General features: G+C 32.8%; 4 protein-coding genes and 1 pseudogene across 4 annotated transcripts; all 5 read right to left on the bottom strand.

The window, feature by feature from the left end:
• Positions 1 to 1,913: 1,913 nt before the first annotated feature.
• On the bottom strand, positions 1,914 to 4,878 carry LOC115721393 (putative disease resistance protein RGA1). The gene has a single exon (XM_061110093.1). It carries the CDS (start codon positions 4,737 to 4,739, stop codon positions 3,480 to 3,482), a length of 1,260 nt encoding a protein of 419 aa, XP_060966076.1. The 5' UTR covers positions 4,740 to 4,878; the 3' UTR covers positions 1,914 to 3,479.
• A 6,303-nt stretch (positions 4,879 to 11,181) lies between these two features.
• On the bottom strand, positions 11,182 to 12,255 carry LOC115720268 (putative disease resistance protein RGA4). Its single transcript, XM_061109153.1, has 2 exons — positions 11,539 to 12,255; positions 11,182 to 11,433 (listed from the first exon to the last, which is right to left on the bottom strand). The coding sequence occupies exons 1-2, from the start codon at positions 12,253 to 12,255 to the stop codon at positions 11,182 to 11,184; spliced, it is 969 nt and encodes a 322-aa protein (XP_060965136.1).
• Positions 12,256 to 13,913: 1,658 nt separating this feature from the next.
• LOC133034127 (putative pentatricopeptide repeat-containing protein At3g49142) lies at positions 13,914 to 14,767 on the bottom strand. Its single transcript, XM_061109152.1, has 3 exons — positions 14,610 to 14,767; positions 14,368 to 14,459; positions 13,914 to 14,131 (listed from the first exon to the last, which is right to left on the bottom strand). Exons 1-3 carry the CDS (start codon positions 14,765 to 14,767, stop codon positions 13,914 to 13,916), a joined length of 468 nt encoding a protein of 155 aa, XP_060965135.1.
• A 2,591-nt stretch (positions 14,768 to 17,358) lies between these two features.
• On the bottom strand, positions 17,359 to 20,139 carry LOC115720269 (putative pentatricopeptide repeat-containing protein At3g49142; annotated as a pseudogene).
• Positions 19,253 to 21,733, bottom strand: LOC115720270 (bystin-like). The gene is made up of 8 exons (XM_061109150.1): positions 21,729 to 21,733; positions 21,537 to 21,636; positions 21,364 to 21,443; positions 21,110 to 21,157; positions 20,770 to 20,916; positions 20,607 to 20,679; positions 20,407 to 20,505; positions 19,253 to 20,266 (listed from the first exon to the last, which is right to left on the bottom strand). Exons 1-8 carry the CDS (start codon positions 21,731 to 21,733, stop codon positions 20,213 to 20,215), a joined length of 606 nt encoding a protein of 201 aa, XP_060965133.1. The 3' UTR covers positions 19,253 to 20,212.
• Positions 21,734 to 26,175: the final 4,442 nt, after the last annotated feature.

Here is a 26,175-nt window from a genome sequence, read left to right as displayed (position 1 = left end):
TTGCGATGTAGATTGCGAATTGAATTGGGTTGCTGCGTAAGTTGCGATTAGGACATTTACTATAAAACATTGTATATTTGTAGTTTATACAAATTTTACCGTATAAATAGAACAAAATACTTTGAAATGTATAAATGAACGAACCTCTCATCTTTTTTTTTATATATATATATTTGTAGTTTATATACATTGCTTTAAAAAGAGATGAGACACAAATTTATGTAGTTCAGCAAATTTTATTTCCCTACGTCTACGGTAGCAAGGAGTCAGTACCGCATTTTTATTAATGTAAAAGATTACAAAGATCAAGAGCAAATAGTATCTATTTTTGTACAAGATGATAAATGTTGGGCACGTGTGGTAACCTAGATTAGGTTAGTTTTTTTTGTGAGTATTTTTCTTTTTGGTAATTTAGATTTTTTTTGTGAGTATTTAGTAGATAAATAGGATGCATTAGACATTATAATTATGTTTGTAAAAAGAAAAAGCATTGTAAATGGATGAACTTATAATTCATGAACAAGCTTGGTGAACTGTATAGACTGTCGACGGGTTTGAAGGTGGTGTGAGCACTTTAGTTTTTATAGAAGGTTATTAAATAGACAGCCTAATTTTCATAGAAGGTTATGAAATAGGCAGTCTGATTTTCATACAGAGTTATAAAAATAGGCAGTTTGATGTTTTATAAAAACTTGTTAAATAAGCAGCCTAGTTTTTATAGAAGCTCGTTAAATAGGTAGTTTGGTAAATGGTAAGGGTGTGGTTAATCAAAAAGACTATTAAAAATGAAATGGTTGTGTATAAACGAGATGTAATGAGATGAGATGGTTGTGTGTAAGAGAGAAGAATGATGAAATGAGAGCTAGTTTTCGAGAGAGACTCTTCTGTGCTTCTGAATTGTGTTTTGAATTCCATCAGTCTTCCTTTTATAGGGGCTAAGTATTAACCTACCTTTCATAAAACATACTCTACATACAACCTTTCCCAATTATAAATTATCACAATTCCCATACATGAAAACTAGACCATTCCCAACAAACAAATTTCTATCAAGTCCAATTTTCACAACAGCAGCATGAATTTGCAACCCAACCCACAAATAATGGAATGCTGAACATGCCTTTAGGACACAAGGGTATATAAACTATAGAGTTTTTGAAAACAAGAAGACCATCATCATACAGGTAATTGTTTACAATGCTTCTGATCATGACATTAAAGAAGACAACATTCTTCACATGCATTTCATCCAATAAGTGGTGGGTAATCCTTGTTTCCCCATTGGCTGGATAAGCCGCCCTCATAAGCTTAATAGCTAGTGATAAATTCTGATGAAGATGCTGGTCAAAAAAAGATCTTGGAATGGAGTTTCTTGAGTGTTTTGATATCTGGGCACTCATCAAAAACTCTTTCAAGTAAATCATCAGCCAGATATGGGCTATCATGCACAAGCAAGTTTAAACTTTAACCGGTCACCATCAGAATAGTAAATACCAAAATGAAACTATAGTTTGAAAGATTTCGCCTCAAAAAATTGTGATTTTAAGCATAGCCGAAATTGTAGCTTAAGTAGTTTTGCTACAAATATCCTCTTTTTTCTTTTTAATTTGGTAAATTAATATTAAAAAAACTGAAATAACTGAAAAAAAAAAATAAACATCACTTAAAAACCCAAACGAAATAAAATAATACACAGAAAATGTCTTTATTGAACAAATTTCCTACACTTAATGGTAGACTTCAGCAAAACAAATTTACTCCTGGGGCAAAGGGAAAATTTGCACAATGCACACACAAACATACCTATTAATTAGCTCAAGAAAAATGAAATAAAATAAAATGTGTTTTTCGTATATTCATTGTAAAATATATTCTACATGTGTACATATTCTACATTTATAAACATATAACAAAAGTAATATTTCCTCTCTATTATAAATATAGAAACTTTTTTAATGATTTTTCCTAAAAAATTAAGATTGCAACAAACATTAGTACCATTATTTTATTAGAATACACCATCATGAATACTTGACAAAATGATCCATGTGATAGGTTTAAGCCAAATGTTATTATTGAAATGACTTATTTTGCCTAAATTATTTCATATACTTTTATGAGTCTTCATATATAAAAATTTAACATGTGACTGTGATCAGTAATAAATGTGACTAATTAAAACTAGAAGTGTACCTTCTCCTTCTCATCATCATCACCATCATAATCATCAATAGAAAGGTTAGGAATATGAGCAATCTTTTGCCAATCCTTCCCTTGTCCTTGTTTGCATCTTTTCTATAGTGCATCACAATCTTCAATCAGCAAATGTGTGAGGGAGGTGAGGCCTTCCATCCCCTCTGGTAGAGTCAATAATTTTGGGCAATCCCTAATCACAAGCTTCTCAAGTGACATGAGTTTTGGCAGTCACTCGGGCAATGTAGCTAATTCGGAACAATCTTCAATATGTAGATATTGTAGGGTCTTAGCAGCTTGTTGCAGCCATTGGGGCAGATCCGTTGTCTTTGGTAACTCATCAATCGCAAATGTCTGAAGGCTCAGCTGAACATCTTCATTAACAAATTCACTTGCCAACTCGAGTTCTTTACAATTAAGTATTAATAGAACACGTAATGTAGTACAATTTCTCAAGTCATGTGGCAAGGCTTTCAAATTTTCACATCCCTTAAAACCCAAGAAACGAAGAGACTTTAAGCGTCCAATTCCACCATCTGCCAAAAAGCTTTGCTTTGTGGTTAATCCAAGAACCCTTAGGCTTTCTAAATTACATATTTCCATTGGTAATTCTTCAAGCTCCTCACATCCAAAAAGACAGATTTTGCAAACTTTGCAGCTTACAAATTGAATCGGGGAGTCTCTTTAGCTTTTCATTATTGGTCAAGTCAAGATATCTCAATTGCTTCATGGCTCCAATCGAACTAGGTAGGACCTTAAAAGATAAACCAACCAAATCAAACACCCGCAAGTTCTTGAATCTTGAGATGCATGTAGAAAGGAATAACCGCACAACTTCATCATTCTCATCTCCGGTACACTCAATATGAATACTCCTCAATTTCTTTTACTTACTCAACTTTGTTAAGTTGTTCTCATTGATAACAATTCTTAAATATCTTATACTATCAGAAATCTCTCCACTGTTAGAACTTACAATAGAGCACTCTCTTTGAGTGATTGAGCATGCAAGATTGTGAATTAAATCATGCACTCTAAAATTTTGGTTGATTTTAAAATCATCATCACTAAAATCATTAGCTTGAAAGAAAGACGTGCCCCACAACTCTAGGAAGTATGATCTACCAATATCTTCCAACTCAACTTTTTTGTTAGGTGAATGAAGGATTCCAAGTACCATCATAATACTAATCAAATCAAAGCTTGACATCAAAATATCCTCTTTGAAAGTTGAGCAATAAGCAAAACATTGTTTCAAAGATGGAGACATTTGCATTGTAACTCAATCACAATGCAGGCAAAATATGACCTTGCTTACGTTCCAACTCCCAAATTTTGCTGTCTCTGGAAATTTTCCACTCACGAGCTTCAGTCTTCAACCGAAGTAGACTTCCCAAGGCATTCAGTGCCAAAGGAACCCCTCTACACTTCTTCACAATTTTTTTACCAATTTGTTGGAGTTCAGGATATTTTGATGCTTCTTCCTCACCTCGAAATGCATACTTGAAAAATTGAGACAATGAATCCTTCTTAGGTAGGCCCTCCAATTCATAAGGTTTTGTTCCATCCACGATGGAAGCAACTTTACTACTTCGTGTTGTCACTATAATTTTACTTTTCTTAGAACCCACAAATAACAACTCTGCAAATTCATGCCACTTTAAAGGATCCTCATTCCATGCATCATCCAACGCAAGTAGAAACTTTTTATTCATCAAAATCTGACTCAAAGATCTTTGCAACTGATCTAAATTAGTCAAGTTAGTAATCTCAGCCTTCTTATCAGTTGCACTCATAATAATATCTTTCACTAATCTAGTGACATTGAAATCTAGAGACACACAAACCCAAATCCTCAAATCAAACTTTTCTTTAATTGCATCATCATTGTATATTGATTTGATAAGTGTGGTCTTCCCTAAACCTCCCATCCCAATTACAGATATAACATCTATTATTTGATTCTTACTTTCTTTAGCTTGCTCCTTTAATACCATACCCATCATCTCCTCTTTTTCACGATCTCTACCAATAACATCTGAAGGGTTAACAAAAGAGTAAGTCATCATCTCCCTATTGTCATGCTTTGGAGGGTTTTGATCCATATTCAGCTGAGTTTTGATCAAATGAAACTTTTCCATATTCCTAACAATCTCATCTAATTGTTGTCTGATCTCTTTAACTCGATGAGCAACACTAAAATAATAAACAAGAGGCTTGGACCATGAAAAGAAACGGCATACCTTTCTACCAGAAGATCCATATTGTTTGACAACTTGTCTCCTGAGTAACTCACACTCAAATTCATCGAGCACATCCACTGTCTCATGGAACACATCCTTAAGGTGACAGAGCCAGTTTTTGAGCTGTGGATTCTTTTCTTGCTTAGTTTCAGCATCCAGGAGCACATCTTGGAGTGCTAATGTGATTAGCTTAAGCTTGTCAAGATCTTGTTTCATTCCCCATGCCAAGCTAACCTCTTGATAAGCAAGAGAACCCAGTTTGTCCAAGACATTTCCAGCTATGATGTAAGCTAGATCTGCCATGAGAGATGAGAAATTGAAGCAGTAGAGAGCAGAGAGAGCAGAATAAAGTTGTATGCTTTTCACTTGTTGACTTGAGTCTTTCTCATTCACAAGCTAAGCTGGACTGCACTAACTAATATATTGCCTTAATCATAACATTTTTCCTTTTTTGTGTGTTTTAATTTGGACAAACTAAAGTAAAAACAATAATTTTTCTTTCTACTTTTTCTTTGAAATAAAAATAAAAGAGGAGTGGTACTGATAATCTCTTATTATAATTTTTTAGTTAATTTTTGTGTTTAAAAGTACGAGCTGGAATATTTGTTTTTTAATTTTTTTTTTTTGTGGTAGCATCCGTTATAGTAATAATATTAATCTTGTAAATTTTTGAAAATTTTCAAATAGTTTACAGTGCCAAAATTAAGTTGTTTAAACACGCGTGGTAGACTGAAATATGAGATTCTTTATCTTCGATACTATAAAGTATTTAGAATTTTTCAAAAATTTACAAGGATGATATTATAACTATAATTAATATCGTTTAAAAAAATTTGAAAAAAAATATTTCGATATGTGATTTTGGGCATAGAAATGGACTAAAAAATTATAACAGGAAGTTGTAATTATCACTTCTCAATATACAAATAAAATAAAGTATTGCTATAATTGTCGTGTTCCATAATAAATTTTAATTATTTAAATTTAATTTTTTTTGAGAGAAAATTATTAAAATTTAATTGTTGTATGGAAATTAGATAAAATATGATATTTTAATTAGGTTAATTAGCAATTTTTCCCCCCGAACTTTGACATGTACTAAATCATGCCCCCTGAACTTTTTTGGCCGTTAAAAATTCCCCATGAACTATTAAGATTGTTAAATTTAAGGACTTTTGTCTAATTTTAGTAAAAAAATTCTAACATAGATGAAAGTTCAGGGGGCATGATTTAGTACATATCAAAGTTTGAGGGGCATAATTTGGTAGATATCAAAGTCTGGGGAGCATGTTTTAGTACATAAACAATCACTGAAACAGTAAAATTGAATGAAATTAGTCAAAAGTCCTTAAATCTAACAATCTCAATAGTTCAAGGGAAATTTTTAACGACAAAAAAAGTTCGGGGAGTATGATTTGGTATATGTCAAAGTTCAGGGGCAAAAATTACTAATTAGCCTTTTAATTATTAAGTGAGACAATTTTCATTCAATCTTCATTAATTTCTTTTTGGGGAATTACCTCGGTAAGTTACACATTTTTTTTTTATTATTTTACATATTTTTGTTTGAATTTTAGTTATACAGTTACACTTTCACAAGTGTTTAAGAACAATTTTCTATCAATGGATTCAAACTGCATGATAGTGAGGAATATGAGTTTAGTATTCTGTGACCAGAATCCACTTGGACTATTCTAAGAACTCTTTGATGTAACTAAACCTAAGTCATCAAAAGATACAACCACATATTTTTTAAATCTATGGCATTTGTATCTTGTTCATAGTGGTTTTGACAAAATCATTCTCTGCAAAGAGTTAATATGCCTATATCTACTGAAAGTAAGTTCATCTCCTTCGCAGATGGATGTACATTCAGGGGTGGATATGAGTTTTCGTTGTATTATTAAAACGATCACTCTAGATTTTACCTTATGCAAAAGAAATTTGAAATGTTTGAAAAATTTCATGAATTTCTAGCAATGGTGGAAAACCATTAAGGTAAGTGGTTAAAGATCTTGCGAACTGATAGGGGTGGAGAAATAGTTAGTAGATATGCAGTTCAAAGATCATTAATTTGATTTTTGAATTATATCCAAACTTACATCCTCAAAAAATTTGTTTTGCATATTGTTGATTAGTTACTAGTCGTTGCCTAAGTCCTTCTATGGTAATACAATTTCAGAATGATGCAATGGTTGTATACTTAATGTAAATCATTACTAGATTCATGGATGACCAAATCGAAATCTTAAGAAAAGCTAGAACTGTTAACCATGGTTTGCATGTTTGTTAGCTATTCTAAGTGATTAAGGGTGGAACATTCCATAGTCATTAGATAAGAAAGTGTTTGTTTAAACAAATACTACTTTTCTAAGAAAATGACTAAGTCTGAAAATAAAGTAGCAAATAAAGGAGATATTTTTTTGATTCCATAAGTGTTCTATCATCTTATTTGATACAAGATGATACCACTGCCTCTGTTGTCTTGACACAACCGAAGAGGTCAATACCATGTAGTTTTCTTAGACATAATTCACGGTACCTTGTCGTAGTGGGAGGGTTTCAAGGAACTAACTCTTCTTATGACTTGGAAGACACTAGTGATTAAAATTCATTGTGAGTTTAAACAAGTAATGGATTGTCAAGATAAGAAACTAAGAAGAAAAGCCAAGAGAACTATGGTTTGATCCATTTACATGGAGTAACCTAAAGTTTTCTATTACAAGGACATAAAAAGGAGATTTTCATTAATAAGTCTATTCAACGGACTTAACAAAACTTCCTGTTCCTAGTATTATAGGTTTGAGTTTATCTAAACCTATGGCTTGTGGTAGACCTGGTAATTACTTACTCTAATGCAAGCAACTTACTTTAGTAAGATGCTGAAGCATTTTCTAATGGCAATCTATAGAAGCTTCTCGAATTCTTAGACATAGATTTTATTTATCTAAGGAAAAGTCTCAACTATTCCAGAAAAGATAATCCATGAAATAATTTCTTAAATATATAGTGAGAGGTCTTAGATATGCTTTAGTATGCCTTAGACCAGACACCTGCTGTTGAGTGGGAGTAATGAGTAGGTATCAGATTAATCTAGTAGAGGAACATTGGAAGAATATCAAGTAAATCTCAAGATTAAGAATAGGAACTATATGTTAGTCGATAAGGGTGTGTTTAAAACTCTTAGACTACACCACATCATATTTCGAGACTTGCCTTTGTTCTAGAAAGTCTTCTGATAAGATGGTGATTACTCTGGGGGTGGAGTAATGATTTTGGAGAACTGTAAAAACCGATCTGAAGTCTCTAGGTCTACCAAAGAGAGACTGAATGTTAAAGTTGCAGGAAAGGTACTTATTCAGTCTAAGGAAAGTTCTATACATTTGTGGCACCGTTCCAACTTGTCTTAACTACTAGTATTATTTCATGATTAACCAAAAGTAGTTGCCAAAAGTATAGAATCCAGTATCCCGAGATAGTAGACATATAGAGAGGAATTTCACATTATCAAGGATTTTGTGATTAAGGAAGAGTAATGGTGGAGAAAAGGTTGTGGTTAATTCAACCTATCAGATCCTATTACGAGGAGTATACTACTACTACACTTGATTTGTATATCAAGGTGTTTAGATTATTTGAAATGCACATTTTGTTTTATATTAGTGCAAGTGGGAGTTTGTTGGGTTTTGTGCCCTAAATAAAACCCATTTCAATATAATCAGATTTACTTATTAATAAAGATCAAAAATAACACTTTATGTTGCATGGTTCACATGATTTATTTCATGATGATATATATATAATGTATGAATTCTATTTAAGTCCAAAACATATGAATTTGTTAATGATTATAGTGTCGTCAGCACAGTGGAATATAATCTTAATTATAGGTTCGAAAGTTTATTCCCTGATTTGTCAGTTCACTGGATTTAGACTGACATGATAATCAACGATAGGTATTCTTACACCTTAGATAAGTGTTATGTCCTTTCCAGGGCATTGGCAAAGTTTACCAGTATCGGATGTATGGAGTATACATCGGAATGGACCGATATTGAACTTTGATTAGATATATTAAAATTTACCGTAATATCTATTCAATTCAATATCACTCATTGATCCTAGATCAAATGATCTTAATCCTGATATGGTTAGGTTCGATCTCAAAAGTATTATACATGTTCTTTGATTTGTTAGTTAAGCCTACTTTTGGGTCAGGGTGATACGTAAATTTTGGGAACATGATAGTATAATTGAGTGGGAGCGGTACCATAAATATGGAGACTATAACTTCTATAGGAATTTAGAAGTGAAACAATGATATCCTTCGAGCTTCGCTAAACAGAGATAAATGGTGGAGATCTCATTTCACTTCGTTGAAATATCATTTATACAGAGCTAGGTGTTTTAAGGATAAAATACATTGAAGATGTAACGGTAATTTGGTGCCTATTCAATGTGGATCATCTATTAGAGGGTCATTGATCAAATTAGGATTATAACAATGGATAACTAATAGCGTATCTATATTGTGGAACATATAGAGCGTTCTATATGATTGAGAGTGCAATTCCAAGTTCTAAGTGTGGATTCAATAAGGAATTAATAAGTTAGGGAATTTACTTGGTAAATTCGGTTCGACTTATTGGAAGCTCGGTTAATATAGGCTCATGGTCCCCATACTAGTTGAGACCATACTGCTTGTAATACTCAGTTAATTAATTTTGATTAATCAATTATAATTCTAAAGTTTGACTATGTCTACTTTATGAATTTTCACTAAGCAAGGGCAAAATTGTAAAGAAAAGAGATTCTAGGTTTATTTATTAATTAAGAGACTTTATATGTCTAAATTAATAAATATATTAAATGACAATATTATTTAATAATTAATTTTTAGTTATTAAATAATTAAAATTGGCATTTAAATGGTTAAATTGGAAAATTGGTATTTTTGAGAAAATGGGATTGAAAAATGACAAAATGGAAAAGTTGCAAAGTGAGGCCCATTTCCCTTATATGGACGGCCACTATGCAAAGGGTTTACCATTTATATTTTTTATTATTTTAATGCCATACAATTCTAACCTAAACCTAGATGGCATTCTACAAATAGAAAGTGTTGGCTTCAGGAAACTATTACTTGCATATTGTTTCTCTCAGAGAAAAGCCATAGCCGCCCCTATTATCTTCTTATTATTCTCTTGAATTTCGAACCCTAAGTGATAGAGTAGTGCCCACACACATCAAGTGGTATCTCAATCATAGTGTGTAAGACTGTGAAGAATCCAAACAACAAGAAGGAGAATCAGCATCAAAGGAAGGAGAGAAAGAGATCCAAATTCAGATCTTGATTATGCTCTGCTACAGAATGGAATCAAGGGCTAGAGATCTGAATGGAAGGAGTCATTATATTCTGCTGCACCCAATGTAAGGTTTACTAAACTTTATATGTGTTTATTTCATTGTTTTAGAATTCATATTACGATGTTAATGAAACATACTTGGTAGTAAATCTAGATCCTGGTAAAATATTTCCAACAGTTAGCAGCTTGTTGGAGCCATTGGGGCATATCAGTTGTCTCTGGTAATTCAAAAATAAGCAATGTGTGGAGGCTCAACTGAACATCTTTATCAACAAATTCACTTGCCAAGTTGAGTTGATCACAATCACCTATTAAGAGAGAACGTAATGGAGTGCAATTTATCAAGTCATGCGGCAAGGATCTCAAATTTTTACATTCACCAGTAACCAATAAACGAAGAGACTTCAAGCATCCAATTCCACCCTCTGCCAAAAAGCTCTGTTTTGTGGTTAACCAAAGAGTCCTTAGGCTTACCAAATTCCCTATATCCTTGGGTATTTCCTCAAGCTCCACACATCCATCAAGAATCAAAATTTGCAACTTTGCAGTTTACAAACGGAATCAGGTAGTCTCTTCATATTTATATTATCTCTCAATTCAAGATATCTCAACTGTTTCATGGTCCCAATTGAATTAGGCAACACCTTAAAAGATAAATCTGACAAATCAAACACTCGTAAGTGCTTGAATGTTGAGATGCATGTAGAAAGGAATAACTGCACAACTTCATTCTTCTCATCTCCAGTACGCTTAACATGAATACTCTTTATTTTCTTTAGCTTACTCAACTTTTTTAAGTTATTCTCATTGATAACAACTCTTAAATATCTTACCGTATCAAAAATCTCTCTATCGTCGTTGGAATTTACAATTGAGCACTCATTTTGGGTTATTGAGCATGCAAGGTTGTGAATTAAATCATGCCCTCTAAACTCTTGCCACATTTCAAAATAATTTTCATCAGGATCAACTTGAAATAAAGATCGGTTGCACAACTCTACAAAGCATGAGTCACCAATAACTTCCAGGTCCTCTTTGTTTTTAGGTGAAGGAAGGATTCCAAGTGCCATCCAAATACTAATCAAATCAATGCTCAACGTCAAACTATCCTCTTCAAAAGTTGAGCAATAAGCAAAACACTGTCTCAAAGATGGAGACATTGCATTGTAACTTAACCGTAATGCGGGTAAAATGTGACCTTCTTCTCGTTCTAACTCCAAAAATTTTCTATCTCTTACTGTTTTCTACTCATGAGCTTTAGTCTTCAACCAAAGGAGACTGCCCAAAGTCTTCAATGCCAAAGGAACCCCGCTACACTTTTCCACAATTTCTTCACCAATTCTTTTGAGTTCTGGATATTTTGATGCGTCTTCTTCACCTCAAAATGCATACTTGAAAAACAGAGACAAAGAATCCTTCTTAGGTAGGCCCTTCAATTCATAAGGTTCTGTTCCACCCATGATTAAAGCAACTTTACTACTTCGTGTTGTCACTATAATTTTGCTTTCTTTAGAACCCACAAATAACAACTCTGCAAATTCCTGCCACTTAAAAGGGTCCTCATTCCATACATCATCCAACACAAGTAGAAACTTGTCATCCTTCAAAGTCTCACTCAAGGGTCTTTGCAACTACTATAAATTAGTCAACTTACTAATCTCAGCTTCATTATTAGTTGCACTCATAATAACATCTTTCACTAGTGTAATGACATTGAAATCTAAAGATACACAAACCCAAATCTTCAAATCAAACTTTTCATCAATTTTCCCATCATTTAAAACTGATTTGATAAGTGAAATCTTTCCTAAACCCCCAATTCCCATTATAGATACCACAGGAATTTGATTCTCAATTTTGTTATCATCCATCAATATCATATCTAGGATCTCTTCTTTTTCACGATCTCTACCAATAACATCCGAAGGGTTAACAAAGGAGTGAGTCATCACTCTATTCTCTAACACGAGAGAGCTTTGTTCCACATTCAGCTGAGTTTTGATCAAATGAAACGTTTCCATATTCTTAGCAATCTCATCTAATTGTTGTCTTATCTCTTTAACTCGATGAACAACACTAAAACGATAAACAAGAGGATTGGACCCTGAAAAGAAACGGCATACCTTTCTACCAAAAGAGGCATGTTGTTTGACAACTTGTCTCCTCAGTAATTCACACTCAAATTCATTGAGCACATCCACCGCATCATGGAACACATCCTTAAGGTAATTGAGCCAGTTTTTGAGTTGTGGATTCTTTTCTTGCTTAGTTTCAGCATTCAGGAGCACATCTTGGATGGCTAATGTGATTAGCCTAAGCTTGTCAAGATCTTTTTTCATTCCCCATGCCAAGCTAACCTCTTCATAAGCAAGAGAACCCAGTTTGTCCAAGACATTTCCAGCTATGATGTAAGCTAGATCTGCCATTATCAAAGCAGTAGAGTGTTGAGACATTGAAGCAGTAGAGATTAGAGAGAGAGAGAGAGATATTCCCTTTGCTATAATTCTCATCCACAAGCTGGATCTTTCTCATCCACTAGTATCTTTATTAAGAGATTTTTCAAATATATACCTAAATATGAAAATAATTACATAAAAAACAAACATCAAATTAATTATCTATACGGAAGGTACGCATACCAAAATTGAAAAAATTATTAGCCTCTCCTATATCCTTCTTATTGGTATTTTATATTTATGTTTTAATATTTTTCTATGAAAAAATTCAAAAATATTTTTTCAGTTTTTAAAATTGAAAAAGTGAAAATATTTTCCAAAAACATGTTCTATAAAATTATTAAACTGTTTTCATTTTTCAATTTTTTTAATTGAGAATCAAAATTTTAAAAACAAAAAAAATGACTTTCAATATTTTAAACTTAGACCAGACCCGAACCCAAATCTCCTCCCACGACCCTGCCGCCGAACCCGGCCTCGGACTCGAACCCGAATCCGACTCTGGACTTAGACCCAACTTAAATAAAATAAAAATAATAATAAACTTTACAGAACACACTTTTATTTTCTGTTTTTAAAATTAAAAAATAAAAGTGGTTACAGAACACATTTTTATTTTTTTTTTAAAAAAAGTAAAAGTAAAAAAATTTACTTTCATTTTATGACAGCACCTTTGTTCAGTATCTTTCAGAGTACTTCTTCTTCCTTCTTCCATAGGAAGAATGAAAGCCCTACTCCATCTGCACACTTCGTGCTAGGGCCTATTCTAATTATTTTAGCTTGATCTAACCATTATAAATTATCAAGCTATTTTTTACCATTGACTGTGGTGAACAAGACATCCTTATCTAAAATGAAGAGAATTACTACTACACATAAAAGTCCCATAAGAAGTCTGGATTATATATGCCTTTTACCTGCAATTTATTTCAATTCAAATTAATAAATAATAAAGCAGAAAAATGTTAAGACTGAAACATAATTGAACTTCTCTTTTCATCTAGGCAAGTGGCTCAAAATATAAGATGCTAGTCTTCTCACTCATTAACTATGTGCCTTTGGATTCATACTTTTTTTTTTTCAACTCCTTGTAGTTTGTATTAAGAAAAGAAAGAGAAATCATTTTATTGAATTGCAAGATTCAGATGATACAGAAATGAAAAATAGGGCAATATATATACTGCAGGGACACCCAACTACCCAACTAATATTCAGCTAAAGTTAGTTATATTTAACTAACTACTGACAGAAAAGAAAGGATAAGGAGTTAATTAACAGAATTAACTACTTCCTATAAAACAGTACAAACCAGTAACTAACAAGTGAAGCCTAAATCCTAATAGTTTGAATATCTCAAATTGTTATTAAGCAAATAACAAATTGGTGAGAGAAAAAAACAACCAATCTCAGGTGTTCAATGATCAATGTTCCTCAATTTAACAGATGAAAAGATCTAAATTTTTACAAAATAAATAAATAATTTCCACATCAACAAATTAGTGTGAGTAAAACATGTTCAAGTTTCCAATCAACTAATGTAATCCAATTGAAAATACTACTCTATATGATGATGAAATTTACCAGTAATCTCCAAAAGAGCAAATACCCATTGGTGACATGGTGGAAAGGATGAGTGTCTTTTACAACAATTTCATTTAGGTTATCAGTTTCGCTACAGTATGACAGTCCCCACAAACGCGAAGATTCTTTGTAATTCTGAGTTCTGAATTCATAATTTCACAAACAATTGCAAGCTTTTCACTATGAATAACTAGTTGACACTCCTTGTCTTCCTCCTCTACATCATGGAGAGCTGAATCAATCTCTTTCATTTTTCTTACAAATACATCCAACTCTTCCTCAACTCCTCGAACTTTAGTTTTATTTTAAGTAAAATTAAGTATATTGAAAGAAAATATTTATAACTTAGTTGGTTGGAGTGTATGACACATTACGCAATGGTGTGAGTTCAATTCATAATTAATCTAACTGTGGTCACCTCTTGCCACCTCTCAGGTTTCACATAAATGTTGGTTGCAAACACTGCAAGCACTCAACAAAGCCCCCAACCTCTTTTGTTGTGCTCTGTTGGCATCTCTTCGAATCAACCATGCACGAATAGTTTTAGCCCTGGAACTATTTGATACTTGTAAATCATCAACTTAAAGTAGTACTTCCCCTCCTCGAGCAATCCAACATGGCTGCAAGCCCATAGAACTGATACAAAAGCAACAGAATCCGGACTCATACCCAAATCTTGCATTCCAGACGCTAAAATAATCCTAAAACTTCATACTGTTAATTAAATACTTCACTTGCTTCTTCTAAACAACCACACTTAGCATACATACATATCTAATAAAGCATTTTCCAATAATATTGACCGAAATTTCTTCATATTAACATATCGATGAAGACGGCTACCAAGTAATAGGGCAATTGTGACTGCATCAGGCTCTTTTTCACAACTGTCCATCTGTAGAAATAGATCAACTGCTTCAACTGGCATTGAGTTAGTTATAATCGCATTCCATGAAACCAAATATTTAACCAAGTTATCTAACATCTTCTTAATGTATGAGACATTGTAAGATGATGTGCAGTGTTGTAAAGGGAAATTTTAAATTCTATACTTACATATACCTAATATTTTTTCCCTAAACTAATACTTTTCTACATTGAAAATATATGACAACTTTTCCAAAACCCCAAAAAGACCCCTCTCAAAAACTCTTTTTTTCAATTTTTTTGGGCTTTTAAGGGGTCCGGTCCGATGGGGCCCGATGCCTGTCCGATGGGGGCATTTTTTTTGGGTTTTTGAAGTCAGGTTCGATGGGCCCGATGCCCCGTCTGATGGGTCCCCAATGCATCGGTCCGATGGGGTCCCGATGCATGGGTTCGATGGGCATTTTTGGGAGTTTTTGAAGTCGGGTTTGATGGGCCCGATGCCGTCCGATGGGTCCCGATGCATGGGTCCGATGGGCATTTTTTTGGGGGGTTTTGAAGTCGGGCCTGATGCCCGTCCGATGGGGTCCGATGGGGTCCGATGGGCCCGTCGGACCCGACCATAAAAACCAAAAAAAAAAAAATTTCTTTGTGCGCGGCATCGGACCATCTTCTTCTCCGGTGGTCTTTGTGTGTCGGTGCGTGTTTACGGTGTTGTGGACGGTGGTGTGGGGGCGGCGTTTTGGGCAGTGGTGAGGGGTCGACGCCTTGGACGGTGGTGTGGGGGATTGGGGGTTGTGGTTTGGTTGGTTGAGAGAGAGAGAGATAGACGAAGAGAGAGATGGTGAGGGGCCAGTGCTTTGGGCGGCGGTGAGGGGGATTGGGGGTTGTGGTTTTGGGCGGCGGTGAGGTGTGGTTCGGTTGGTTGAGAGAGAGCGAGAGAGATAGAAGAAGAGAGAGATGGGGAAGAGAGAGAGATGGGGTTGAGTTATGAGAGCGGTAGTATTGGGTTTTAGATAAAATTGTCACATATTTTCAATTTTCATATGTATTCAATTAGGGAAAAAATTATCCCCCAATTAATGCATAGATATTCAAATTTCCCGTTGTAAATTCGTGCTCGTCGTACTGGCTCGGCCCATATTTTCTGTGCTTTTCAAAATATGGGTTGTGATGTGTTATGCCCTATATGGGTCTTACTGTACCGCGCCACCATTTTCAAAGGGTAGGCTCGATATTTTAATGTCGTGCTCTACTCGGATTCGTACCGTGCTTTGTTCGTATCAGTCCACTTTTCTTAAACAGATTAGCTCGTTTTCATATCAGGGCTCGAATTTGCGTTTTACTTTTGCATTTTCTTTTTTACAATTAATAAGTTAATTACTAAACTATAAGTATATTTTATAGTTTCAATTATATTTATGTAATCCTTCAATAATATTTTAAGCAGTCATATAAAAAAATAATTAAAATTATTAGAATTTAAATATTTACCTATAAAATCTTAAATTTTTATATCACGCTATATAAATAAATTAATATATAGTTTTAGTTTTACATTTTTAATAATTTTTTGTTTTTGAAAATTTAATAATTTTAATTATAGAATTATAATATTCAGTGTTATATTTAAATTTTATTATTATTTTATCATTGACAAATACATATATTATTATTAAATTATAGGGTTTTTTAATGTTTCGTGTCACGCTTGTCGCTTGTCGCGTGCCGTGCCTTTCAAACTAGTCTATTCGTGCTTATGTGTCAAGTCTTTTGTGCTTCTCGTGTCATGTCGTGCTTAATCACATATTTTCTATGTCGTCTCGTGCCAATTTATAGGCCGTGTCATATCGTGCCCAAGCCCATATTTTTTCATATCTAGTCGTGCTCGCATCTTCCAGGCTCATGCCAATTTCGTGTTATGTTAAAAAGCTCGTCCTATATTTAAAACACTAGATGTGTTAGTTAGCCTAGGGGTGTTCATCAAATCCAATCTGTACTATTTTGCTCATAATGTATCTTATCCGCACTAAGTGTGGATTTCATAATATTGCTAACTATTTTTATGTTATATAACAGCACGCTTTTCTTCAAAAAAAAAGTGTGGATTTCATATTTTGGATCCAATCCAATCTGCACAATAGCTCAAATCCAATCCAATCCAATTCGTAAAAGTGCGGATTGGATCGGTTATTTTAGATTGGTTACTTTTTTATATTAAATTATTTAATATTTATGAAAAAAATTATTTTTTCCACATAACTAGCAAAAAAATAAAACACATTATTGTTTCATGTCTCCAACAACAAATTAAAATAAAGAAAATAACCAATAACAAATTCAAAGCAAGAAAAAAATTATATGTATAAAGAACTTGTTAATTTATTTTTAAATTGTACGTAGAAAAAAAATTATATTTAAGAATGGAGTATATATTTGATCTATTAAGTTTAGAAATATAATTGTGTAATATGTATTAGATTTTTAAATTACTATTTTGTTACTTTAAATATTAATTGTATGTATAATTTTTTATTTTTTTTTTTATAAATATGTGTGGATTAGATTGGATCGGTTACTTTTACATGTCAATCAACATTCAATCTGCACAAGTGCAAATATCCGCATTTTGTAGATTGAATTGGATTGGATCGACTATTTTATGAACACCCCTAAGTTAGCCATTGTTCCAACATTAGGTCTTTGCCTCATAGACTCCATTTCTTCACAAACTTCCAATGCATCATCAAACCTTGCATTATGAGTGATCAGGGGTTCTAGCTAAACATTTAATAATATAAATATATATTGCTTTAAATATATACATATTATATAAATATATATAAATTTAAATATACACATATATCATATATATTACTTTAAATAAAACTAGGCACAAATTTATGTAGTTCAGTAAACTTTATTCGCCTACATCTACAGTAGCAAGGAGTCAGTATTGCATCTTTATCTAAAAGATTGTAAAGATTAAGAGAAAATACTGTCTATTTTTGGGCAAGTGTGGTAACCTAGATGAGGTTACTTTTTTGTGTGAGATAAATAGGATGTATTAGACAATATAATTATGTTTGTAAGAAGAAAAAGAAACTCTAAGGATTGTCGACGTGTTTGAAGGTGGTGTGAACATTTAGTTTTTTTTTATAGAAGGTTATGAAATAAGCAACCTAATTTTCATAGAAGGTTGTGAAATAGGCAGCCTGACTTTCATAGAGGGTTATAAAATAGGCAATATGATTTTTATAAAAGCTTGTTAAATAAACAACCTAGTTTCTATAGAAGCTTGTTAAATAAGAAGCCTAGAGGTTGTTTGGCTTTACAGTTTAAAAATTGTTTTCTGTTTTTTAAAACTGAAATCAGTTTTTAAAAACTATTAGGAGTCGTTTGGCAAAAATTTTTAAAAACTGTTTTTTAAAAATTGAATTTTAAAAAACTAGAAAAGAGAAAACATCGAAATGTTGTTTTCAATTTTCAAAAACAATTTTTTTTGTCTAACATATTATATTTTATATTCTTCTCACATACTCGGTTCCTAGACCCGAAACCATACCCAAAACTAAACTCGGATGGGTTAGTGTCATGGTATGGTGCTAAAATATTGATTTTTTTCGTAAGAAAAAATCTAAAAACAGTTTTTAAAAATTTGCGCCAAACGCTATTAAATTTTTAAATAACAAAAAATTGTTTTCTATTCTCACTTTTAAAAACACAATATTAAAAACTGAAAACACAGCCAAACAAGCTCTAGTCTTTTATCGAAGCTTGTTAAACAGGCAGCCTGGTGAATGATAAGTGTGATTAATTAAAAAGACTATTAGGAATGGGATGGTTGTGTATAAAAGAGAAGTGATGAGATGGGATGGTTGTGTGTAAGAGAGAAAAATAGGATGTATTAGACAATATAATGATGAAATGAGAGTTAGTTTTAAAGAGAGACTCTTCTGCGCCTCTGAGTTGTGTGTTGTGAGTTCCATCAATCTTCCTTTTATAGAGCTAAGTATTAACCTACCTTCCATAAAATTAACCCTACATACAACCTCCCAAATGAGTTGCAGTAATCTTATCTTTTTATCAATTTGTATCGTCCAACTTGTGTAGTATCTCATCATTAAAGTGTTTCACCAAAGGTTCTTATTAAAGGTAATAACTCTTACTATTATGCCCTTTGATCTATCAACACCCTGCAACCATCAAGTTCCAAGAAACAACATCTCCAGTCGGCATCTCATCAAGAACTTGTCGTGCCTCCAATAATATGGAAACTAGACAATTCCCAACAAAAAAATTTATATCAAGTCCAATTTTCACAACAGCAGCATGAATTTGCAACCCAACCCACAAATAATGGGATGTTGAACATGCCTTGAAGACACAAGGGTATGTGTAATTATCCAGTTTTAAAAACAAGAAGACCATCATCATACAGGTAATTGTTACAATGCTTTCTGATCATGACATTAAAGAAGACAACATTCTTCACAGGCATTTCATCAAATATGCGGCAGGTAATCCTTGTTTCCCCATTGGCTGCATAAGCCCTCATAACCTTAATACCTAGTGTTTGATTCTAATGAAGATGCTGGTCGAAAAAGATCTTGGAATGGAGTTTCTAGAGTGTTTTGATATCTGGGCACTCATCAAAAAGTCTTTCAAGCAAGTCATCAGCTAGAAATGGGCTATCATGCACAAGCAAGTTTAAACATTAATTATAGTGTATATTCCATGATTCTCTTGAAATTGTTTACTCATAATATTTAAAAAATTAAAATGGTACTGACCAATAAAATTATATCACATGTACACTTGTATACACATAAACAATACAAGTTGGCATTTAACTACTCACTATAGTAAATACCAAAACAAAATTAAAGTTTGATTTCGCTCCAAAAAAAAACTGTAAAATTAAGCATAGCATAAATTGTAACTCGGATAGTTTTACTACAATTTTCCTGTTTTTCTTTTTCATTTTTTGTAAATTTATATTATATAACTGAAATAACTTCAAACACCAAACGAAATTGCACATACTGTATCCAAGCAAAATCCAACAGAAGAAAATGTTGCATTTTTATTTCTCTACATTTTCTTTCCTACAAAAAAAAAAATCCACATTCCAAATAAACCTTAGAAATTGATGGGGAAAAAAATAATAAATAAACTATAAACTAAATCCACTCAGCTGCACAAACGTTTCACATATAAAATCCCAGAATTATATCTTCTCCCTGGAAAAAGAAAATGGTGTACTTCCCTTGACACCCTCTGTCACCGGTGAGTACGTTCGCAAGAATGAAACTCAAGTAAAAGCAGTGGAGTATGTGGTTTAATTCGATGCAAAGCAAAATATACGATTAAATTCCGACAAAACTTACATGCTGCAACAACACAATGAGCCTTGCAAACCTGAGAAAAGGGCATTAAGAGAAAAAAAATGATTTGAGGCCAAAAACACAAGAATGGATTATAAGAAAATACCTTTGCAAGTAATTGATCAATCTTCCTCCATAGGAACCTCTGGAATATCAAACCTATCTTCTTCAATAGTCTTATTGATCACAGAAGTAGGGGAAGGTAGTTTGAGGTCAATGAAACAATAAATTACATCACCATTGAATCTATAGGGACAACTAAATTATTTAGTCATAAGAAACTATGAAAATAAAAACAAATAAAGAAAAAAAAAACAGCACTTGTAAGACAAAGGATATCAATTAGCATAAGATCATCCTCCTTCTCACCCCGATTGCGGCTATTATTTAGCTCCCTGGTTATCTCAGGAGTAATCTACATTCAACCAGAGAAAATGATTACATATCGATCTTAGTTATGTTAAGAAAAGAATTGAATATAGAATAAATGAAACTAGTTTAGATAATTGTTCTCACTAGTTTATGATTTTGCTTTTCAAGAAGAGCTCTCAGGCTAACTTTATCTTCCTTCTGCAGTTCATTCTTGTACCTGTAAGCAATGACACCCAATTGTAAAAGAATCAATAACTTTGCCAGTCTCAAACTCTTACTTGGAACACCCAATTGAATGTTTGAATACCTTTGCACAAATGCAAGCAGCGATTGATGCCATATTACAGGCATAATTCTTGTGTCATCCGAAAATCTCACAAAATGTACAACAAGAGCATCAAGTGCCCGATATGGAAGAGCATACTTTTTCTCCAAAAGGATCTTTATAAAGTAACTGCAAGTATTTTAACTCAACAATGTCAAGACATTTTTCGAGCAATTTGAAACGTCAAATAGGTTACGTTTCATCATTAGTTGGCGAGTGGGTGTAGAACACATTTCAGATCAATAATCATTGATGGATAACATCTTATAGAATATACAATGCTTCTGTTCTAACATATAATGTGTAAAATATATTGGAGTACCTTGTTGTACCACAATATTCTATATCAGTAAGTTTCAACAATGCAACACTACAAAAGCATATAAAAGCTTGTTTAAAATATCGAATAATATCACAAAACACAAGTTGATATAACTTCCTAAAGATTAGGAAAGTATGGTTCGCCAACACTAATGTAAGAGCTCACCATTGTTTTAAAACATCAATAGTGTGCTTAGAAAATTACTTGCATTACATGCTTCTATACATCTTTGAAAACACAAAATCTATACAAACCTTGAATGAAGAAGAGGAATAGAAACTTTTTGTATTATGCTCCCAATAATAACAGCTTCCCTTAGATTGCACGTTTTTGACTGTCATTGAAGAAAATAATTTTGTCAGAAACAAAAAACGAACAAGGAAAATAATTGCTTAAGGAACCACTTGATAAGTTAAGAACAGTTTACCTCACATAGAGGAAATAGTATTTCTTTATAGAATGCACCAGGTTTGTAAACACACTTTTTCAAGGATTGATACAGAGCAAAATGCAAACGCTTATTCTTTCTAAAAGATTTGGGGATTTTCCTATCTCAAAGAAACTATTATCTATCATTGATGCTTTCATTGAGAGCTCGGCAAAATGGTTGATGAAGAGCTTCATGGATTTGTGAGATCCACATTGAAATCTATGGAGTTGCGTATCGGTTTCGTCGATGCTCAATTGAACGCAATAAAAGTGCATCTCAAAGAGGAATTAGATGTTAGAGTTGAGCTATATTACTCATCAATTGAGAAAACTTTGATTCCCTTAGCTCAGGCAGTGCCTATTTCGCCGGAGGTCGAAAATCTCATTGGTAGTTCTGAGGAACAAGTGAGAATCATGAAGCCAATGGAGAAGCCTTTCGTCGATCTCGCCGACAGTGATGTTAAGTTAAATCTGATCGAAGTAGATTGATGCCTGCTCGATGTATGGCGATGATGGTAGCTCACGGACCATCAAAGTCGAAGAAGGCGCCCTTAACTTCATCGAACGTTGTGGATCCTAAATTTGCGGCTATGAATGGAGCTCGAAGAACTCCAATACCAGAGAAGACAGAGATGTCATTGGATCTTGGCGTACAAGGTTATGAGCATGTTCGAGAGACTGTTTTTGGTGTTTATGGTGGCTCACCATGAGAATCGATTCCTACATGTCGCTGAAAGATTGGAGGACGATCTTTGATCGGGGACGACGGTGGATCTTTGATGAAGATATTAGAGATTTTATTATAATGGAAGATAATCAAAACATTACAACACTATTGCAATATAATAGAAGGACTAAAAGATTGATTAAAAAAATATTACAAAAGCAATACACTATACACACATACATATATAAGGAAGATAGAAGAAGAATATGAACAAAATATATTATATAATTAATATATATTATCAGAGAAGAATATATATATACATTCACTTACAATCTTGAGTGTAGATTAAAGAGGATCACCATGACTTGAATAATATATTATCACCTTTGTCCAAAATCTTATTTTTTCTATCTCTAAGCACTAAGGGAACTCTTTAAGAAACAACTTTGAGAATTATCAAGCCTTAGGATTTTCTAGCAAATTGTTTTTTTGATAGAAAACTTAATCTTCTCAATATAAGTATCTTAGACCTTTTTATATAGTATTTATGATAAAACAATTTAAAATTCTAACTCATAACCTCCCATGGAGGTTATAGACTCAATAAATAAGTATAAAATTCATTCTCCAACAACTGTAACTCCTATAACTTTTAAGAATTCCAAACTATGACGTGTAACACCTAATTTTACACTCTTAATATTAGTGATAATTATGGAGAGAGACCCAACCTTGGGCATAGGCGGGCTAAACATGTGCGTAGGGCCCACCTAATCCATTGGCCCAATTTTTTTTTTTCTCTTTTAAAATTATATATATATTTTTACTAATTTTGAAAAATACCACATTTTTATTTTCAAAATAAGGTCTCAAATTTTTTTTTTCCTATGACCCACTATATTTCAAAGTCGGTCCTATGTGGAGGTTACTAATAGCAATAATTAACTCCCCACATGCTATAAAATAATGACAACTAATATATATTATCATATGTTACATATATTTAATTTATATATTATATTATTCATAAATAATATAACAATCTCCACTAAATTAAATATTATCTCTTTAATATCAAACTTGTAACTTTTGTAACATAAATTTAATCAATCAAAAATATTACATTAAAATATAATATTTTTTCACTTTGATTGACTAAATATACACTATTATAGAAGTCTTGCTTAAGTGCATTAACTAAAATATCTTTTGACTTTAATTTTTTTTAGTGTAGTTACCTCAAAATTTAATAAATTTTTAGTTGTCGTAGCATTAAATCACTATTCTTTTAGTACAAATTGGCAATAACCCACACCCTTGCTAATGCTCACTTGAGACCGCATGTCTCGCTCTTGTACCGTTAATATCCATGTGCAAAATTCTAATTCATGAACTCTCTAGAGAATACTTCCAATTCTTAAAAGAGGAGGCACCGCCTCTAGTCTATATGGGTAGAATTTTAGTGTCTCACTATTCTTTATACACTTCTAAGGTTAAACTCCATTAAAAAATCTTTCGATTTTAACCTTCAATTTTCACCATATGTACTCATTTATGAATGGGACAATTTGAGTCCCAAATTCACTCTATTGACTTGTTATTACCTATTGAACTTAAGATTATATTTTTACTACTGTTAATATATGTTCCATCAATGAGGAATACAATAAGAGAGTTTAGGTCCCATCCCAAAAATTCATGCTTTAATCTTGTATGAAGATTAAGCGATTTGTTAACTACACACTTTTGATTCCAAGCGAATCATGCTAACAAAATATAGTGCCCACTTTTAAGTATCACTTTTCTCCTTAAAATCTTAAACTTTGAAACTTAAATCATAAAAGATTAATTTTCACACAACTCAAATTTTACTAATTTTGATATCAAGCATATCAAAATGAAACACTAATATAGACACTAAACATGTCTCAAATATACATATTTTTAGTTATAGACACCAAACATACCTAAAAGTACTACTCACATTAGAGTATCACCCTCACACTTTTACATTTCATTAATATATTTTGTTTTCAAAATATATCACTTTGTCTCTATAACACTTTTAATTTTCATCTTAAAATTATTTTTACTAAATTTTGACACCAAATATGTTAAAATTTAATTATGTACATAGCTGATTCAAAACCAAATTTTGGGTTGAAGGAGATTATTATTATTTATTTTTATGAATGGTTGGAGGAGATTAATAATACACGAGGTCTCCTATACTATAACTATAATTACATTATTCAAAATCATATAGAAAAATATATTAACCACAATTATTCATGCACTAAAATTATACCAAAAGTAATCACAATACATAAATCTTAGTTGAACATGTTGACAGAAGAGACACCAACTTCATGAACTTAATCACTTTAGCTAAACGAACAGAGAATCCTGTACTCACACAAACACAAACATATATACATATATTAGCATAACAAAAAAAAAAAGAGTATAATCATGATAACATGTATGTAATGTATGTATGTATGTATACATCAACAACAAAAGTAGATGCATACCTCTTCCTTCCTTCTCCTCATGATGATCGATCATCTTTACCAATAATACGGTTGGGAACATGAGCAATCTTATGCCAATTCGGGCCTACTTTTTTTTTGCATGCTTCCTGTAATGCATCACAATCTTCAATCTCCAAATGTGTGAGCGAAGTGAGGCCTTCAATCCCATCAGGAAGAGACAACAATTTTGGACAATCCTTAATCACCAGCTTCTCAAGTGAGATGAGTTTTGGCAGCCACTCCGGCAATCTTGATAATTCTGAACACCTTCCAATAAGTAACTTTTGTAGGGTGTTAGCAGCTTGTTGGAGCCATTGGGGCTGTAAAGTCCTTTTTTGGCAAGTTAGTTGACAAAATAATTTTTCCATTTATGGTAAGATTGCTATGCATTCATATTCGATTTCTTGCCTTATAAATTCGGATTGTAGTTGCTCTTTTCCTTGTTTGGAAAGTTGCACTTTCAGCTGAACTTTCCTTTGTTGGAAACTTCTCAAAAGAGAAGGAATTCTCTTTTGGAAAGTTGTCTTTTTTTAAGGAAACTTTGATTATTGCCTTTTCCTTATTAATTTCGATTGTATCTTGATACAATCAGAATATCTAATCTGTTTTTGGCAGGAATCAAGCATTGATAGAAGATCGGACCCGATTTTAGTAAGTTTCCCGTTTCTGGTCAGATCTGCTGCGTCAGCATCCGAATCTAATGTAGCAGATCGTGTTTCTTTTGGAAAGTTTTTGTACAGATGCTAATTCGAACTTGTCGTTGCCTCTTTAGTTTCTATGTTCTATAAATAGAGCCTAGAGAGCAACCATTCGAATTACCTCTTCCATTATTCATTTTTTACATTTATCTTTTGAGAGAAGAGAGTGTTTCTTTGTTTTGTGAGAGCCTAGTTGTTCATCTAGGTTCTAGTTGTTCTATTTCTGTTCTTACTCTATCCTAGAGGTTGTGAAGAACTACTTGAGTGAACGAGAGATTGGTCTTCGGGAGAAGACTTGATAAAGCCTTACTTCGGGAGGAAGTAAGCACTTGGTCTTCGGGAGAAGACTTGTTGAAGCCTTACTTCGGGAGGAAGTAAGCACTCACACTTCAAAGACGAAGGGAGTTCGGGCTTGAAGGTGTTTCAAGAAGTCAGATTCATAAAGTGGATTACAAAGGATTGCAGCAATACTTTAGAGTGAGTCTAAACTTGTTTAAGTCAATTGTCTTTGTAATTTTGATACTTTATTAATTGATTTCATTCTCTGGGCGTGGCCCCGTGGACTAGGAGTGTTCGTGAGAACACTGATACCACGTATAAATCTCTTGTGTCAAGTTATTTATTTTTCTGCAAATATTTTATATTCTGCCTGTTCAGTTTTGCTGTAGCAGAATTACTTTCTGCTTCTGCAAACGCTTACAATTTTATATTTTCTTATATACAACTGACATTTGC

The sequence above is a fragment of the Cannabis sativa genome, chromosome 2 (assembly GCF_029168945.1).
Source record: "Cannabis sativa cultivar Pink pepper isolate KNU-18-1 chromosome 2, ASM2916894v1, whole genome shotgun sequence".
Classification (NCBI taxonomy): Eukaryota; Viridiplantae; Streptophyta; class Magnoliopsida; order Rosales; family Cannabaceae; genus Cannabis; species Cannabis sativa.
Note: the sequence above shows the minus strand (reverse complement) of the source record. Positions and strands in the feature narration are given on the sequence as shown.

Excerpts from the sequence above, each read along its gene's own strand:
- LOC115720270 (XM_061109150.1), bottom strand. Across the intron at positions 21,444-21,536 it reads TACTATTTCCTCTATGTGAG|TCAAAAACGTGCAATCTAAG; the intron begins GTAAACTGTTCT and ends CTTCAATGACAG. Across the intron at positions 21,158-21,363 it reads ATTCCTCTTCTTCATTCAAG|TGTTGCATTGTTGAAACTTA; the intron begins GTTTGTATAGAT and ends ATGCTTTTGTAG.
- LOC115721393 (XM_061110093.1), bottom strand. The coding sequence starts at position 4,739 with ATGGCAGATCTAGCTTACATCATAGCTGGAAATGTCTTGGACAAACTG.
- LOC115720268 (XM_061109153.1), bottom strand. The coding sequence starts at position 12,255 with ATGTCTCAACACTCTACTGCTTTGATAATGGCAGATCTAGCTTACATC. Across the intron at positions 11,434-11,538 it reads AGTTTGATTTGAAGATTTGG|TTGCAAAGACCCTTGAGTGA; the intron begins GTTTGTGTATCT and ends AATTTATAGTAG.
- LOC133034127 (XM_061109152.1), bottom strand. The coding sequence starts at position 14,767 with ATGCCAGTTGAAGCAGTTGATCTATTTCTACAGATGGACAGTTGTGAA. Across the intron at positions 14,460-14,609 it reads GAAAATGCTTTATTAGATAT|CCATGTTGGATTGCTCGAGG; the intron begins GTATGTATGCTA and ends ATGGGCTTGCAG. Across the intron at positions 14,132-14,367 it reads GCTAAAACTATTCGTGCATG|TTCGAGGAGTTGAGGAAGAG; the intron begins GTTGATTCGAAG and ends ATAAAACTAAAG.